The sequence below is a fragment of the Bolinopsis microptera genome, chromosome 7 (genome assembly GCF_026151205.1).
Source record: "Bolinopsis microptera isolate Bmic1 chromosome 7, MBARI_Bmic_1.0, whole genome shotgun sequence".
Taxonomy (NCBI): Eukaryota; Metazoa; Ctenophora; class Tentaculata; order Lobata; family Bolinopsidae; genus Bolinopsis; species Bolinopsis microptera.
In genome coordinates this window covers 18,333,216-18,348,785 of record NC_087078.1, presented here as the reverse complement: position 1 = coordinate 18,348,785, position 15,570 = coordinate 18,333,216, and the positions used below count along the sequence as shown (strand labels likewise).

The following is a 15,570-nucleotide window of genomic DNA, read 5'->3' as shown; positions in this document are numbered from 1 at the left end:
CTTGAAATTTGAGATTATCATTATTCGATTTAAATATTCAAGATATTCACGTCTATGTAAGTTAGACCGGTTCAAAAAAACAAAATGTCCTTGAATAATTATGAGTATGTTCTTATCTGTTGATCCTTAGGTTCAAAGACCACCAAACAAAATTTCAGCTTCCAACTCTTCCATCTTCGGTCCCCACCGGCCACGCCCATATTTTATTGGTTTCTTATACAGGTAAAATATCTAGAATCGGCTTTTTTAGTATGAAGGAGTAATGTTAGCTGTTTAAGATTCGTTATTCGAATATAAATGTCATGAAGGCATTTCGTTTAATGTGGGTTTTAAGTTCTGATGATGTTGAGAACCACGCCCTTGGATGGCCACGCCCATTTAAGAAAATTAAATTTCGGAAAACCGTATTATTTTAGTTTTATTGTTTAATGATCTGAATTTTTTTCACATTTCACATTTCCATATGTGATAGTAGTGAATAAATTGATGATATAAACGTTCTAAAGTGCTAAAAATATGGTAGAACTACATAATCTCTGGTCGAAAAATATCGTGTCAATTAATGTCAGTATTCCAAAATTTTGCAAAACTGACATTGACATTAATTGACATTAATTGACATTAATTGACATTAATTGACATTAATTGACATTAATTGACGTTGCATCACCCCCGTATCGATTTAATTCATTCAGGTCGACTAACTTTAGTTTTTGAATTATTTTCTAGAAACAGTTTCATGAACTGATGACATATAACTGTATTTTATTCAAACTGCATCGAAGGTTATTGCCTAAAACGATCTTAATTACTGATGGCTTTTGCCGATAAGTACAGCGATCGAATTCGTGACCGCTGTAACAGCATTTAAAGTTTTCTCGCCTTTAAACGGAGCTGCAGCCACTCCACAAAGATGCGTGTCTATGCGACAAGCGTGGCTTTTAAAATATACTGAATTAATATTCATCGTTTTACACAAAATATCTGCAAGCACTGCTCATGCAGCATTTGCTGGTGGAGTAATTTAAAAGTATCGTTGTGAGCCATCACTTAACTACTTTTAACTGTTAAAAACCCTTGCAGCCATCGTCCAATCACATGCTTGGTATGCCAGTTGAGCCCTGCATATCCACAATAAGAGCGGCAAAAGTGGCGGAACGAATCAACACGTGGACACCAAGACGGCACGTGGGCGTGTCACGTGATTATCTATTGCTGGGTGAATTAAAAGAATGTCCGCAGGAGCACGTAGCAGTACCGTCAAGATCGGAATCAAGTAAGATGTTAAAATTGCTGGAGATTTCGTCCGGGAAACCGGCGATATCTCGCATTGTTGCAGCGATTCATTTTAGTATAAGGTGGCGCGCGTTGTGACACAGTTTGAATTGTTCTCACTCAAAATTTTATAGATACCAGTAAATGAGTTAACAGTTTGCTCGACCTCAGCTCATATCTTTTTTAATTTGTCGTCTTATATATTCTCATTATCCTGAATATTTGTAATATTTTCTTACGCTTCTTCACTGTCTCTAGTTTTGTTTCGGAAGGTTTTTTAGCTGAAAACATGGCCGAAGATTCCCTGTCTAATATGTATAGGAGTTCCTTTAATGGAGTAAGTCGAGAATATGTGTAGTTGTGAGCATGCGAGTTTTGTGACCAAGGCTGACATGTGACAAATGTTTTGTAATTGTCCCAAAAAATATTTGAGACGACGAATGTATACCGCATACTTTTTCTTTTTTTCTTCACTTACTCCCTACATTATTCATTAATTTCATTTATCTAGCGAACAAAATCAGTGCATTTCCGTCTTTATACCGACTTCCCTTAGCACGATCAACCTTAAGAATGCATTCAGTTTGGAATACAATAAATTTAATCAATATCTAAGTGTATCGTGAGTGATAAGATTCCCAGGTGATAAAAAAGACTCTTATCCAATCAATTGTAATGTCGTGAGTATATAAATACATATATATAAGTATATTCACCAGCGAACTGCGATTAGTATTTTCTTATCCCGGGATATTTAAGTTTTGACACATAAGTACATTAACATACATCAATCGATCATATAATAGGCTTTATTGTTTTGTTTTGTTACTTTGTCTTATGTCTATGTTCTACTCTATTCATCTTTTATCAATATTCTCTCATTTAATTCTGAGTTAATGTTTTGCTTTATCATGTTTTGTATACTCTCTAATTTATCACACCAATTTCTATCCTACTATTTTATCATTCACTTAGCTTGAATTATAACCTTTACATTTGATATGATTATACATTATAGTCTGATCAACATTCACTTTTAACGAAATTGTGTTTATGATTATCAATTGATTAATGATGTTTAAAATGATACAATAGGTATTCCATACTCCGAGCATTCCAACAATATGGCTGAGGTAAATAATCTTATAAAACACTGTTCTTCACACTGTTCTTCACACCGCCTACCAGCATATGAAGCATCTTTATCATAAATAAATTAAAAAATGAATTTCCTACATTTGTGAATAAGCCTGAAGCAAACATCAAATTTTGAGTTGAGTCAGCATGTCAATTTCAAATTAAGTAATGAGACCAATGATACAAGTTTTGCTATGAAAAACAGCAAGTCACGGAATTCGAGCGACTGGCTTGCTTGAAATGTCAAGGTGGCTCTAGCAACAACTGTTTTTGACAACAGCTGCATTTTGAACTTCTTTAAGCCCTTTTACTTTGAGCTTTGATACTTATTAAAAGTGATTTGTAGTAAAGTTACTGTGACCAGGTGATTATATATGGTGATACCCTTCTTGTAGTGCAATTCATAAACTGATATCACCTTTATAGTGATATTAGTTAAATAATCGGGTTTAAAGAGTTCGTTAGATTATTGCAATATTATAAGTATAACCAACTACTTGGACGATTATTGCAATAAAATAACCAACTACTTGGACGAGTGATCACGGCACTGAAATGACATGTATTATAAACCTGCAGAAAATCACACTGGAAGCTCAAGTGTGTGATTGCTGAATTAATTGCATTGCTACTCACGTCTGACATTGCTGCAGGCGTATAATAATGATAATTTGGGCAGTCGGGGAGCCGATTTCCCTGCCTAATGGCGTTTCGGCCCTTTTGGTACAGCTTCCACTGCAGCATAGGCATTAACACTAGGTAACACTACATGGGCTGCTCTGCAGCATTGACGGGCGCTACCCCAAATCCACTCGTATTATTTTAGAAGCTCTGATGAGAGCATCCACCATTCACACCATGGTTTGGTGACCAACCTGCATCCGACCGTATAGGTCCACACTGGGAATCGAACCCCGGTCGTCTGCGTGGGAAGCAAATGTATTAACCACTACACCACCCGGCTGACTACACCGCCCGGCTGACTACACCACCCGGCCGACAAGTATAATCATTATGCATAACTTATGTATGTTATCACTTGCAAATAAATTTACAATTGAAATGGAAAATAATCAGTCCGACTACACGTGCAGCATACAGCCATTTCGACCAATTTTTTGTAATATTCTCGGATATTCTAGAAACAACCCGAATGTTACAAATATCTTTGCCAAAACATTAACGACTACCGATACCGAATTTAAAATTCAAAACTGGGCGATTCATAAGCTTCAGTGGTTGGGAAAAAACCGAAAATAGGACCCTTCTTATATTAAGTCTTAAAAATCTACTTATTAATTAATTACCGGGTAAGGGGTATCAATGGTATTTTAACAAGGCATTCCATATTTGAAGTGCTCATTTGTTCGGTTGTAATCAGCAAAAGACCCTTTAAAATCACCTTTCATTAATGAGATATTTGCCAATACTTTTTCTTTCAAGTTCTTGCAAGTCACGAAACATGTTTTCATGCAGAAATAATGGATTATTTTATAATATCCTTTAAACAAATATGACTGGTATTTTAACATCGAAATTCTATTTCTGTTAGTGTTATCGTTTACCTTTTTAACAATTGAAAAAGAGCCAATCTCGCACGGGCCGTATCTAACGCGAATGCGTGACTCCCTACGGTATCCGGGCGAAATTCACAAGCAAAAGCACAGATTATTAACATTCTTATCTCCTGTTTTTAACATGTCACGAATATTATTGACCGGTCGGCTATCTTTGCTGCATATATTATTAGTTGCAATTGTTACGTTCTAGTTTGTACGATCTCCTCCTTTTTCAGCTACCTTCTATTCGCGAACCAGTCCAAATGACCTCAGCATACAGCACAGTCCTCCCCTCCTACGGGACCAAGCGGGATGTTGGAAAGGCTCTACTGCAGGTTAGCAAGCTTTCTATTAATAGATTTATTTCTTTGTTACAAGAGCCCCAGGTGGCAGGTTGATCGTCTTGGGTATTACCTTGTAGTGAAATTTTAGAAAGTGATGAGTATCGGATCAAATTTATGGTCTTAAATCAAAATGTTAATCGAAATGCTTTGATTTTATCAATCTTAAGCAAGAATCTTTATCAATCGGATATGCTAGAATAGTATAGAAGACCGCTTCCATAAATTTGTGTAAAATTCCGAATACATTTTGTTCACTGTAAATTAAGTACACATATTGGCGATAGCTTTTAAACTCAACGCTTGCAGACGCTTGGTGCACCTTCGAATGAAATCCGGGACAGGAAAGCACCAACGGACTGGAGCGCCGCACTTAATATGCATGTTAGGTTAAGTGGTAGGTATTTTCTCATACTTTGCTGCAGGACCGGGGAAGGTTTAGTATCCATCGTGACACAAAACCTGATATGATGACAGAGTTCAGCTGATGGTTCAGGAACCAGGGATTTCCATCACGATGGTTACTCGATTTTCGCCTGTCCTGTGACGTTTCTTTTTGTTTTATTTTTAAATTCCCTCCAGACTTTAGGAGCACCCTCTAACTCTGTGCGGGACAGGAAAGCTCCCGAACACTGGAATGCGGCCCTCAACATGCACGTTAGACTCAGCGGTTCGTCAAACTTTTCACAAAGATGGGACAATTTTGACAATTTTCAGACAAAATAAAAATATTGAATAAAAACACCGAATATAAACATTGATTCAAGTATATTATCTACTTGTCAAAATTGTCCCACCTTGTCTTTTTACATTGTAAATACTTATTGTAATTGATGTCGCCTCGGCTGATAAAGGCTATTTATTGACTTATCGAGGTCACATTTCTCAGATTTCTGTTCAAAATATCCACTATCGAGGCGACATCAATTAAATTTTAGTGACAAACGCTCATTGTCTCTAAATCGTAAAGCAGGAATAATTCCGATCTTATTTCAGACAAGGACAAGAACAAGGCCGAAACTCAGCGTGATGCCTCCAACAGGCTCATCAAGGAGCTCGACCAGAAAACCAAGTCCAAACAGGCTGAAATCAACCGTAGACTGCAGGACAGGTAATGATGTTATGGCGGCTGGAGGAAATATTTCAATAAGGCTACCATTATCACCGACAATGTGTTCAAAATGAAGATTAAGTCAGGTTACATTTGTCTAATCCCAATCACTGTCAGGATAACGACTGTAGCGTACTGGAAACAGCGTCTCACAACAGAGCATGCCGCTATCTGCCAGGAGATTACCAATCTCACCATGTCCAAACAGAAGACCCAACAAGCTCTCGCTAGCACTGAGCTTCCCACAGAGGTTACTTTACAACTGACACACATTTCTCCTGCCAATTCCTATTGCCCACTTCTTACAATAATACAATTGTTTTACTCTACCCCAGGCTATTCTCTACATATTTTCCTCTCATTTTATCACATTTTGGTTTCTAGTTTAACTTTAAATTAACCCAGGTCAGCACCAACTGCTTGAAGAACAGAGAAAACAGAGAAGCCATTGATTTGGTGCAGGATCTTGTGGATGACGAGCTCATCAATGTTAGTGTCGTTAAAATTTCCTTTGACTTTTACAATGGTTCGTAATTTAGCTGACACTAAAACTTATTAAAACTACCCTCTTTAACTGACGAGTTCAGCACAAACATTCCACTTCACACAGGAGTTGAACATGCTGAGCGAGGTACAGAAACTCCTGTCCAACCGAATTAATGACTCCGACACCAGACTGAGGAATCTCAACGACTGCAAGTCTAATTTGGAATACGACATCAGGTGAAAATATTTAAGGATTGTAGGATTTGCAGCATACAGAAACATCTGATTCATCAGATCTTATTTTGCCTGGAATTATAAAACAGTTGAAATTAATTTTAACGTTTTCAGAGATAAGGAGGAATGTTTGAGGCTGGATGAGCATTGTTACAAGTTGAACAACGGCTCTGCTGGACTCCAACAAATCGCTCAACCCAGCCTTTACGACGGACACACGTTAGTGGGAAATATTTTGTAGAGGATGGAATTTGGTCACCTTTTTTAAGAATGCATTTATGCAACAAGTATTTCCATGCTACTTTTCAAGTATGCAGTTTATCTCTGTCGCCATTCCTATCCGCTGGACATTGAAGTTTCACATATTGTTTATTATGATATTGGTGGTAAACATGTGCATGTTAAACTTTTAACAAATTAATTAAACATCACGTGACCAAGTTAACACATCACCTGACCAAGTTAACACATGACAGGAGCACAGTTGACAAGCACGAATCTTTCTCACAAGACAACCTGGAAAAAAGTGAAATTGCTCGAGTTATGAGTTGTTTACAGAGGGAACTCAACGAATTTAGCATTAACAAGTCCAACGACGAACTGCAGAAGCAGGTATGATTTAGTGTGCACTTGTTGAGTTTACTTTTATTAGATAATTAATGTAATATGCACTTTATGAGTCGCTTAAAAGTTCAAAGCTAAAAAAAGTTATTTATGTCAATTATTTCAGTTAAATCTTACCTGACCGTCAAAAAGCTGCTGATGTTTAACAAATAATAATATTTCAGTCCGAGCTGGTTGGCTCCATGTTCAGATTACGTCTTAAGGAGCTCACTGACGCCAAGACTGGTCTTGATGGACAATTGGAGAAGGTTTATAGCTTAATTTATTTTAAAACAAGTTGTGGAACAAAAATGTATTAAAATAATCATGAAGTTGACATGATGGTTTACCCCCATAATGATAAACTGTTTCGGTTATTACAAGGCTCGCAATCTGAGAATTCTACTTTTCTAAAGTCTCTAAAATAAACCTCCTTTTCTCAGACAAACCAAGAGATCTCAAGTGTGGAAGATTCTCTCCACCAATTGAGAGAAGCCCTCCGAAGCAAGGATGGTCCAATGAAGGTGGCCACCACCAGGTTCGCCGTGCGAGCCAAGCGTCCCAATGTTGAACAGACGCGTGATTACGTTCACGGAGGTCTCCTCTCTGAGATTAACGATATCAATGGCTCCCAGGAGGCCCTTAAGGTTCGTTATTTAGGGTGTTTTTTAGCAAATATTATCGTGATTCCTATCTTTTATCGTATACGAATTCGTATTTACATTGACCGTAGAGAAAGCTAAAGAAAGCGATGCATTAATAACACACACAATTTGATAAGTACATATTTATTTTTCAGCAACAAATAGCATCTGCTGAGGAGACTCTTCACCGTCTGCTGAAGAACAAGGAGCGACTCCAACAGGACATTGCCATCAAGAAGAAGAGTATCCAGATTGATGAACAACAGTGCTTGAGACTGAGGAAGACTCTATCGTGGAGAGGGTATGTAGTTCTGATCTCTGTACTTTTCTGTTCAAGCTATAAATAGCAGTAGAACTGGTACAACTGGATTGTAATCGCATGTTACCCAGTGAAGCACTTGCCCTTGTTCGAACCAGGTGCGATGGAAGCGGATTATTCGCATATTTTTCCATTACCGCATATTTTCGTGAAATTTGGCATTTTCCGCATGGTTTCGCATAATTTGGCATTTTCCGCACTTTTCCACATAATTATTGCTGATGGACAACTTTTCTCATTTTTAGGCAGTGAAAGCCAGCCTTTAAATCCTAAAATTTTGGTAATTTTAGGACTCATCTCACTTACTTCCATCATTGCCCGCTTGTAAATCATGAATATTTTCCGAAACGTCCTTTATCTGATGGATCATTATCGGCTTAAAGCTTACCCGCTCATCTTCAAATAATTCGACCGCATAATTATGAAAAATCAACCGCATCATTACCAGACAATTCACGATTTCTGCCGCATAATGTGTCTTTTTGAACGGGTGCAGTATCGCATAGTTTGAAATATATTGCCGCATCTAAATTTTGCAGTTGCCTCTGGTTCGAACGGTACTTAAATCGCCATTTTCTCTAAAGAGGCGTCATTTTCAGGCTGACGAACGGCCATTGGGTTGTGGAGCACTATCATATCCGTCGTAAAGTTTAACATCTGTCCATCATGGCATGGCACATATCCGTCACAAGGTTTCTCACTATTTCTGCATTTGTTTTTGGTTTGATGGTAACAGTGATCGACCTTTGAAATATTGTCAGGGATTGTGACTAGGATTTATAAAATAAGATCTACGATTGAAAACCTGCTTCCATTTTGATATGTTCTTTTACCTTTTATAAGGAATGTGAAACAATAATATTGGATAAGATTCAAACTGCTAAAAAACACCGGCCGAAAATGATACTCTCCGGGCCCGACCAGAAATTTTCCCCGGTCGATCACTGGATGGTGCCTTACATCATACATTCTGCCTAACAGTGGACAAGCAGATTATACGTGTATAAGAATCCTGTAAACAAGTTTCCAATTCTGTCAGCGATAACAAGTCCAATTGGAATATATTTTGGTTGAGTATGTTTTACCAAACTCCACTAACTCGGCTATCCATTTTCAGATTCAGACCCGCTGGTATGTAAGATATTTACTGCGTCAGAAGACTCACATCGCCATGGAGACCACGTGTGGTTACAGTGACGTCACATGATGTTCTGTCACGTGATTCCAGCAAGCGTTTAGCCGAGGTTATTGATAGTGATGTCAGTAGGCTTGAACCGTTACTCCAAACTCTGCACCATCCTGTTTTTACCATACAGGCAGTGCACTAATGTTAGTCTCATAGTATGTTTTATCTTGCATGCCTGTGGGCATGTAACTAGCGTTCAATTTTACTTATGATTGTTACTTTTCGTGGAAAATGGAAGTTGGACCATGTGAAAGATTTGATAGATTCAATTTTCATCTGAATTTTCCATGCAGCATTTGGTTAATGATGATAACAAAGAGAAAAATGAAAATAATATGTAAAACTGAATATTGTGCAAAATGTTATATATAAGTATTTTGGTTTTACTTTAATTGTTAATATAAACAATCTGCAAAAGGGTGTCTTACTTTTAACGAAAATGTAAAAGTATCAGAATAGCTTCAAAATCATATCAAAAAGACATTTCCGGTTTTTTGCAACATGTTCGTCTTGTAAAAGTAACGTTTCCCCCCAAGGGGGAACTTTTAAAACAGCGTAGATTTGGAGTTATCAACAAATCTCCAGAAAAGTGTCCTTTTGGGCCGATCAAAAGTTTGCAACTGTAACTTTGCAGATTCCTATACGCTGATTGGCTGAATTGTGTCACGTGCTGGCTGTTTGAAGATTGGAATGCGCTAGATTGGAGGTCTAGCCGTCTGTTTAAATTAAACCACCTCTAGTACCACCACCAGCCAGTAACTTTTGCTGGGTATCATAACTGGTGACGAAGTACCCAATTAGGGCTACTACATGCCAAACACAAGGATATTTCGTATTCGGATCATATCCCTGCAGGCTGTCTGTCGCTTAAGACCATGGTCGCTCTTAACTGAGCGATAAGTGACGTTCAGTGAGACCGTGAGCACCACTTCTTGCCAATTTGCTTATGAATTACGACCCAATCATAAAGTAAAACAGTATAAGCTGCATTTTAACGGCAAAATACGGCCAATTCTAGCTCTTAAAAGTTGTAGGTTTGGAGGATCAATACGGCTGCTTTAATTCTTAAAACAAGTTGTGAAACAAAAATATATTAAAATAATCATGAAGTTGACATGATGCTTTACCTTCATAGCATAATGATAAACAGTTTTGGTTATTACAAGGCTCGCAATCTAAAAATTCTACTTTTCTAAAGTCTCCAAAATAAACCTCCTTTTCTCAGACAAACCAAGAGATCTCAAGTGTGGAAGATTCTCTCCACCAATTGAGAGAAGCCCTCCGAAGCAAGGATGGTCCAATGAAGGTGGCCACCACCAGGTTCGCCGTGCGAGCCAAGCGTCCCAATGTTGAGCAGACTCGTGATTACGTTCACGGAGGTCTCCTCTCTGAGATTAACGATATCAATGGCTCCCAGGAGGCCCTTAAGGTTCGTTATTTAGGGTGTTTTTTAGCAAATATTATCGTGATTCCTATCTTTTATCGTATACGAATTCGTATTTACTTTGACCGTAGAGAAACCTAAAGAAAGCGATGCATTAATAACACACACAATTTGATAAGTACATATTTATTTTTCAGCAACAAATAGCATCTGCTGAGGAGACTCTTCACCGTCTGCTGAAGAACAAGGAGCGACTCCAACAGGACATTGCCATCAAGAAGAAGAGTATCCAGATTGATGAACAACAGTGCTTGAGACTGAGGAAGACTCTATCGTGGAGAGGGTATGTAGTTCTGATCTCTGTACATATCTGTTCAACCTATAAATAGCAGTAGAACTGGATTGTATTCGCATGTTACCCAGTGAAGCACTTGCCCTTGTTCGAACCAGGTGCGATGGATGCGGATTATTCGCATATTTTTCCATTATCGCATATTTTTGTGAAATTTGGCATTTTCTGCATGGTTTCGCATAATTTGGCATTTTCCGCACTTTTCCACATAATTATTGATGATGGAAAACTTTTCTCATTTTTAGGCAGTGAAAGCCAGCCTTCAAATCCTAAAATTTTGGTAATTTTAGGACTCAGCTCACTTACTACCATCATTGCCCGCTTGTAAATCATGAATATTTTCCGAAACGTCCTTCATCTGATGGATCATTATCGGCTTAAAGCTTACCCGCTCATCTTCAAATTATTCGACCGCATAATTTTGAAAAATTAACCGCATCATTACCAGACAATTCACGATTTCTGCCGCAATACTACCGCATAATGTGCCTTTTTGAACGGGTGCAGTATCGCATAGTATGAAATATATTGCCGCACCTAAATTTTGCAGTTGCCTCTGGTTCGAACGGTACTTTAATCGCCATTTTCTCTAAAGAGGCGTCATTTTCAGGCTGACGAACGGCCATTGGGTTGTGGAGCACTATCATATCCGTCGTAAAGTTTAACATCTGTCCATCATGGCATGGCACATATCCGTCAAGGTTTCTCACTATTTCTGCATTTGTTTTTGGTTTGATGGTAACAGTGATCGACCGGCTAAAACCTTGGAAATATTGTCAGGGATTGTGACTAGGATTTATAAAATAAGATCTACGATCGAAAACCTGCTTCCATCTTTTACCTTTATAAGGAATGCGAAACAATAATGTTGGATAAGATTCGAACTGATAAAAAACACCGGCCGAAAATGATACTCTCCGGGCCCAGCCAGAAATTTCCCCGGTCGATCACTGGATGGTGCCTTACATCATACATTCTGCCTAACAGTGGACAAGCAGATTATACGTGTATAAGAATCCTGTAAACAAGTTTCCAATTCTGTCAGCGCTAACAAGTCCAATTGGAATATGTTTTACTTAATCGCAAAATTTACCGTCTTGATGGTTGAGTATGTTTACCGAAACTCCACTAACTCGACTATCCATTTTCAGATTCAGACCCGCTGGTATGTAAGATATTTACTGCGTCAGAAGACTCACATCGCCATGGAGACCACGTGTGGTTACAGTGACGTCACATGATGTTCTGTCACGTGATTCCAGCGAGCGTTTAGACGAGGTTATTGATAGTGATGCTTGAACCGTTACTCCAAACTCTGCACCATCCTGTTTTTACCATACAGGCAGTGCACTAATGTTAGTCTCATAGTATGTTTTATCTTGCATGCCTGTGGGCATGTAGCTAGCGTTCAATTTTATTTATGATCGTTATTTTTCGTGGAAAATGGAAGTTGGACCATGTGAAAGATTTGATAGATTCAATTTTCATCTGAATTTTCCATGCAGCATTTGGTTAATGATGATAACAAAGAGAAAAATGAAAATAATATGTAAAACTGAATATTGTGCAAAATGTTATATATAAGTATTTTGGTTTTACTTTAAATTTAATTGTTAATATAAACAATCTGCAAAAGGGTGTCTTACTTTTAACGAAAATGTAAAACTATCAGAATAGCTTCAAAATCAGATCAAAAAGACACTGTCATGTAAATTGTGAATGCGATATATGGTGAAACTGAGTTTAAAGCATGGCCTGGTACTGGTAGTTCCATGATAAGCGCAGCCCGCTAATGGCTAATCATAGAGATAAACCTTGCCTCACGTTTGACGTTGTGGGCCCACCGTGCACGAGTAAAGTGCACCCGGCCATATCGTGGCTTATGCCACGGTTTTAAATGATATTGAAATGACGATGAGGGTCACGACGTGAGACAAAACCAAACTGTTACTGTGTACTTCGTGTGCCGTCAGCCGTGCAGACCTTGTCATACGTTGTATGACCCGCCGCGCACGAAGTGCGCGGCTCCCCCTGTATCGTCACCATAGTGAAACGACCGTGGGGGTCGCAACATGATACAACGTTTTAGAGGGTTCAATTACGCCAGGCTATGTTTATGAACATAATTTAATAGCCTGGGGTCCCCAGGTAAGTAAAATATTTGTTCCAGGACTGTCGAGTGTCGACGAGTCCAACTCGGCGCGCGTCCTGGTAGGTTATAAACATACAACTGTATCGTCAATCAGAATTTATATTAACAATAGAAATTCACATAAGAAATTTGTCAAAGAGTTGTAGCGCGATGCACTACTGGGTCGCGCGCGCGCATCCAATAATGCTTCTCGCAACCACAAATGCAGATCGGCGAAATACGAAGGATTGACATCGTGAATCAAATCAAAGAGTAATACTTATTTGTACAATATTTTTTCAAGTATTACAAGACCATCATTGAATTCAACTCGGCGTGCGTCTTGGAAGGAAAACCTTGACATACGTACGTTGCATGCCACTTTTCGCGCGAAACATGTATCAAGGAAAACCAAAATAATGAATAAATCTTTTTATTTTATCGATCTAAAAAGATAAATTAAGGTTTGCTAATAGTATTAAAAAGTTTCACCTAACCTTACCTGAGGACCCAAGGTTGACCATTGATAATGATCTGGCCCGGCGCGCGCTACTTCGTAGCTCGTGCCGTCGAGAAGAAAGCGGCGCGCGCTACTTCGAAGAAATTTAGACGAGTAACATCCGTCAAGACCCAAGGCTTTAATGTTGGTAAACATAACGAATAGAGATTAGGCGGATCGAATGACAGGCTGAGCGCGGCCCAGTAAACCTAACCATGTGCTTTCGCGCCACTGCGGGCGCGCTTGTTTCACTTTTTACCGCCGTGAGGCGGGCGCGCGCTACTGCAAGCGCAAGGGCTCTGGATAGAGCAATTAAAAAGTGGCAGTGACAAGTGAAATTCAAAATTTCAGATTCAAATTTCAAAGTTCATTAACAGGTGGTACTCATAAGCAATAAAATATTTGTTTCAAGACCGTCAACGACTCCAACTCGGCGTGCGTCTTAGTAGGTTAAGTTATGAACCTACAAAAATTTCGTTGCAAACACAAACAACAAACTGTCCATCAAAATTATATGCAATTTAGTCTAAAGCAAAATTGATGTTGACAGATGTTACTCGTCTAAATTTCTTTGAAGTAGCGCGCGCCGCTTTCTTCTCGAAATGGCGCCGGGCCAGACCATTAACAATGGTCAAAATTGATGTCAAGGCTTTTTTGTCGCCTCAGATGTTTGTTTTAATTTGTATGCCTATAAAATCCTCCTGATGCATCCGGTTGTATAAGTGTATAGAGTTACTCGTTCAAATGAATTAAAATCCCAACTTTACCTTTTTCAATTTGATCTTTCAATTAACTCGATACGACATGATATCCGTCTTTTTTATCTTCAGGTTGATCTTTCAACTCGTTTTGCTGTTCTTCTTTGTTGTCTTCAGGCTGATCTTTCAATGTTCAACTCGATATCCAGTCCTTCTTTGTCTTTTCGTCTTAGAGACAGTGCAGTGTCTCCAGAGATATCGGGGCTTTTCCGATTTGCAAGACCGAGTCTGGTCACAAGGAACTGCCTGTAGCTATGCACAGTTAGGCTGTATATGTAGAAATTGCACATTATGTTGATCGACATTATGTTCGACGCCACTGTGAAAAAGAGGACATGATAGGTACTCAGTGGGTCTTTGGCAGCGAAGTTTGATCCGATGTGATAAGTTGTGTAGGGAAGGAAGGAGATAGTGAAGACAGTGGCAGTCAGGACTACCGTCAGGACTCCCTCCAGTTTCAGGTTCTTTCCTCCTCGTCTGGTAATTTTCCAAGCTTTCCAAAGCAACATCAGGGTAGTGATGATCACCAAGGCAACAGGTAGGATGCCAACGAATAATGCGACCAGAGGTAGGAGAACTATTCTCCAAATAGGAGCACTGAGACCAGATCTGCAGCAGTACCGTCTGTAATCAAAATATGCATCTTTTGGGCCAGTGCTGATGACCATTAGGTCAACAGCAAGAGAGAAGATCCAAATCAGTACACAAATTAGGTGAGCCTTTTTTCTTGACCACTCCCGTGCTAGAAATGGGTTCTTGAGAATGATCAGTTTGGTCGTTGTCATCGCTAGGGTGAAATAGATACTCCCAGTATAGCCCAAATGCACAAAGTATGGCTGAAGAAAGCACATTGTGCTTCCAAGAACCCACTCGTTTGAGGTTAACGAAACGATGGTTGGAAGGATCAGAGTCATCGCCAGCATCAAGTCACAAATAGCCATGTGCTGAATCAGCACTACACTCATTTTGTGTAGCTTGAAAGCATTGTACTTTATGGAAGCTACTAGGATGATACTATCACCTACTAGGGACGAGAAGAGCAGGAAAATGTTAAATCCGGTCCAGGCATATCTTGAACTGCTCTGCAAAGCAAACAAAGTCTGGTTTGAATATATCGGTGGGGCTACATCGGTCATATTCTCAATGAAGAGCCTTTATTCAGAGCTACAGTAAGCAATATGATAAATCTGAAGTGAGGGAATTGTAGAAGTGAGGGAATGGTAGTTAGTACCAGTTCTGGGTTCTCAAGCTGTATTTTGGTTTCCTCTTACCCCACTTACTTAGTACTCATCGTCAAGATTTTCAGCGGAGTCACACGGATGCTGGCTTGTGCCTCAATTTGCTCAAACTTTTATATTACAGAACCATTTCTAGTTCCGGGTTCTCACGATGTAATTATTTTCGTATTATGATCTCCTTTTGAATTTTCAACCAAAGCAGTTTTTTGGTACACATCCCATCTCTACTCAGTATTCACCTTTAGAATTTGACTAGGATTAAATGAGTGCTGGCTTTACTCTCACAGTAGATAATGTGGAAAAACAAAGCTTT

General features: G+C 38.9%; 3 protein-coding genes across 6 annotated transcripts in view; 2 read left to right on the top strand and 1 right to left on the bottom strand.

Annotated features, from left to right (window-relative positions):
* Nucleotides 1-9,312, top strand: part of LOC134818300 (tektin-1-like) — a 70,986-nt gene extending 61,674 nt beyond the window's left edge. Inside the window, exons 2-14 of one of the 4 annotated variants that reach the window (XM_063827799.1) lie at nt 2,369-2,408; nt 4,208-4,306; nt 4,895-4,982; nt 5,309-5,423; nt 5,541-5,673; nt 5,829-5,912; nt 6,034-6,146; nt 6,258-6,362; nt 6,620-6,755; nt 6,932-7,015; nt 7,190-7,393; nt 7,546-7,691; nt 8,827-9,312. In XM_063827799.1, coding sequence (XP_063683869.1) covers nt 2,400-2,408; nt 4,208-4,306; nt 4,895-4,982; nt 5,309-5,423; nt 5,541-5,673; nt 5,829-5,912; nt 6,034-6,146; nt 6,258-6,362; nt 6,620-6,755; nt 6,932-7,015; nt 7,190-7,393; nt 7,546-7,691; nt 8,827-8,848 — 1,338 coding nt within the window. In that variant the 5' untranslated portion in view covers nt 2,369-2,399 and the 3' untranslated portion in view covers nt 8,849-9,312. Of the gene's footprint in view, nt 1-1,411; nt 1,613-2,368; nt 2,409-4,207; nt 4,307-4,621; nt 4,710-4,894; nt 4,983-5,308; nt 5,424-5,540; nt 5,674-5,828; nt 5,913-6,033; nt 6,147-6,257; nt 6,363-6,619; nt 6,756-6,931; nt 7,016-7,189; nt 7,394-7,545; nt 7,692-8,826 lie in introns of those variants that run through there. The other 3 variants (XM_063827800.1, XM_063827797.1, XM_063827798.1) reach the window with 3 other exon arrangements.
* LOC134818782 (tektin-4-like) lies at nt 8,967-12,223 on the top strand. Its single transcript, XM_063828426.1, has 4 exons — nt 8,967-9,038; nt 10,121-10,324; nt 10,477-10,622; nt 11,783-12,223. The coding sequence occupies exons 1-4, from the start codon at nt 8,967-8,969 to the stop codon at nt 11,802-11,804; spliced, it is 444 nt and encodes a 147-aa protein (XP_063684496.1). The 3' UTR covers nt 11,805-12,223.
* A 1,909-nt stretch (nt 12,224-14,132) lies between these two features.
* Nucleotides 14,133-15,155, bottom strand: LOC134818780 (cysteinyl leukotriene receptor 1-like). The gene has a single exon (XM_063828425.1). The coding sequence runs from the start codon at nt 15,153-15,155 to the stop codon at nt 14,133-14,135; it is 1,023 nt and encodes a 340-aa protein (XP_063684495.1).
* Between the last annotated feature and the right edge of the window lie 415 nt (nt 15,156-15,570).

Coding starts and splice junctions, on each gene's coding strand:
- LOC134818782 (XM_063828426.1), top strand. CDS start 8,967: ATGTCAGTAGGCTTGAACCGTTACTCCAAACTCTGCACCATCCTGTTT. Junction 9,039..10,120: donor CATACAGGCAGTGCACTAAT/GTTAGTCTCATA, acceptor TCCTTTTCTCAG/ACAAACCAAGAGATCTCAAG. Junction 10,623..11,782: donor AAGACTCTATCGTGGAGAGG/GTATGTAGTTCT, acceptor ATCCATTTTCAG/ATTCAGACCCGCTGGTATGT.
- LOC134818780 (XM_063828425.1), bottom strand. CDS start 15,155: ATGACCGATGTAGCCCCACCGATATATTCAAACCAGACTTTGTTTGCT.